The following is a 2,287-nucleotide window of genomic DNA, read 5'->3' on the forward strand; positions in this document are numbered from 1 at the left end:
AGTGAATTCTTGGGTCTGTTTGGAGTTGTGGGACCAAGTGTAACACAGAGACCAAGTGTGATGGTCAGTGCAAATTCAGCTAAGAGGATCAGAAGAACATTAAGAACTTAGTTTCTTCCTCAATTCCTTGTAGCTTTTCCAGGATCCTTGGAAAGCTGTTGTTGTCCTGATAACTGAGCCAATGTGAGTGTAAAGCGACTCTGACATTGCATTCACTTCTCCTCCTGTGTTTCAGCTTTGCCTCCAGCCACAGCCATGTCCTGCTACGACCTGTGTTCTCCCACCTCCTGTGGCCCAACCCCTCTGGCCAACAGCTGCAACGAGCCCTGTGTCAGGCAGTGCCAGGACTCCACGTACGTGATCCAACCCTCTCCCGTGGTGGTGACCCTGCCTGGCCCCATCCTCAGCTCCTTCCCCCAAAATACCACCGTGGGATCCTCAGCCTCTGCAGCTGTTGGAAGTGCTCTCAGTGCTGGAGGTGTCCCCATCAACTCTGGTAGCTCCTTGGGCTTGGGGAGCCTTGGCTACCCAGGCCTGGGCAGTGGGTACAGTCGGCCCAACCGGCGCTACAGCTCCTACCGCAGCGGCTTCTACGGGCCCTGCTAGACCTGAGGGAGCAGCAGGAGGAGATGAGCAGGAACAACTGAAGCACGACCCCATGCAGGACTGAGCTCATGGCCATGGTTTTCAGCCTGGGATGTTAGCTACCCACAGCCTGAAATGAACAGAGCTGTGGGAGCTTGGCATCTCCTCACACGAGGCCTTTGCTTGTCTTACCTTTGTTATGCTTTGCTTCATATTTCTGATCAAGTGTCTTGTCCTGCTTTTTGTATTGTATTTGATAACGACTAGGCCAAGATGTAATTGTTAGATTGTTCTGCATGGCTGAATTAGCACAGCTGCTTAATCAATGAAGAAGATTTCAGGTTGCTGAGTGTGCCACTGTGAGAGGGATGAGTGGGTTCTGTCCTTATTGGACCATGGAAATGTAGTCCTTACCCTTTACATTGCTTTTTCCATTCCTCAGCCTCATTAAATTTGTGCTGCATCATACTCTGAGTGTGCCTGTACTTCTTTCCTTTCCAAGCCCCTTTTCCAGCTTGTGTGTGATGAAAACTGGTCCCTTTGCAAGTCATCAGTTCCAGAAAACACCATGTAAACAACTTCATGCCAATTACCAAAGGAGAACGAGGCAGATTTCAGCTGTGGAAAATGTTTTTGGTTTGTGTGTACACAGTCAAGTCTGAGATCACCCAGCAAAGGCTTAGAAAGATGATCTTCATCTGCAATTGCTGTGTCTCCTGTTGAGGCACAAGCAGCAAAGCTTTAAAGATGTGATACTTGGGAAGACACCTTTAAAAGAAGGGAGTTGGGCTGAGCATGCTCAGGGAAAAGGTGGTGGGAGAGAGGCAGCAAGTTGAGGCTGCTTCGGAGTGCAGCCCTGAGCTTTCTCTTGGCAGCTGAGGTCACACCCTGGTAAATCTTGGAGGGGAGGAAGGGAAGGATGTATATTGTTTTCGCATGGGAATTTGCCTTTGGAATGTGCTGACCTGGAAGCATGTCTGGAAGAAAGAGATTAAAGGACAGAAGTATTTGAAAGAGTTTGAAGTTGTAACCCTCTCTTAGTGTGTCATTTATTTTGCTGTCTCCTATCTCTTGTCTGGTAGAGCTGAACTTTATCAGGTGTTGCTTTGCTCCACCTTGATTGTCTGTGCTGGGATACAGGTGATGTTTAGGGACTGGCAGCTTTGGTCCCTGGAGGAAGAAGGTTTGGAAAGCTCTACCTGAAGGGTTTGGCTGAGTCAACATCCTGTCAGCCCATGCAGCTCACAGCCTGATATCTTCAAAACCTCTTGCTTGGAGTCTCTGGCTGTGTCTGTCCAGACTGATGTTGAGCTGTAATTAAAGCCAGGGAAAGATGTTGATGAAGTTACTTTGACTGCAGCCATTAGTGGAGCTAAATTAAAGGAGGTAAATGAAGCCCATGAGAGAATCATTAATTTGAAGGAGTAGCTTTTCTTAATGAAGAAGAGAAGGGAAAGTTGGCAGTTTGATGTTAGAACACAATGGAAGGTTGGTCTGAATTAAATGTCTAATATATTTTTGCCATCTCAACTGTAGTTATTCCTTGATCAAAGACAATGAACTCCAAAGAAGTCAATGGCTGCAAAGAGCTATGACTAAGGCACTAGAGTGAAGGTGTCTTTAGCATATTTAGGTGGATATTTCTCATGGCAAAGTCCATTTCTCTCCTCTTGCAATCCCTTCTCACCAACTGAACCAAACC

The 2,287-nt window shown here is 47.2% G+C and overlaps 1 protein-coding gene across 1 annotated transcript; it reads left to right on the forward strand.

The window, feature by feature from the left end:
* Positions 1–255: 255 nt before the first annotated feature.
* Positions 256–606, forward strand: LOC103806058 (feather keratin 4). The gene has a single exon (XM_009078729.1). It carries the CDS (start codon positions 256–258, stop codon positions 604–606), a length of 351 nt encoding a protein of 116 aa, XP_009076977.1.
* The last annotated feature ends 1,681 nt before the right edge of the window (positions 607–2,287 follow it).

Source organism: Acanthisitta chloris, unplaced genomic scaffold (assembly GCF_000695815.1).
Source record: "Acanthisitta chloris isolate BGI_N310 unplaced genomic scaffold, ASM69581v1 scaffold2647, whole genome shotgun sequence".
Lineage (NCBI taxonomy): Eukaryota > Metazoa > Chordata > Aves > Passeriformes > Acanthisittidae > Acanthisitta > Acanthisitta chloris.

Excerpts from the sequence above, each read along its gene's own strand:
- LOC103806058 (XM_009078729.1), top strand. The coding sequence starts at position 256 with ATGTCCTGCTACGACCTGTGTTCTCCCACCTCCTGTGGCCCAACCCCT.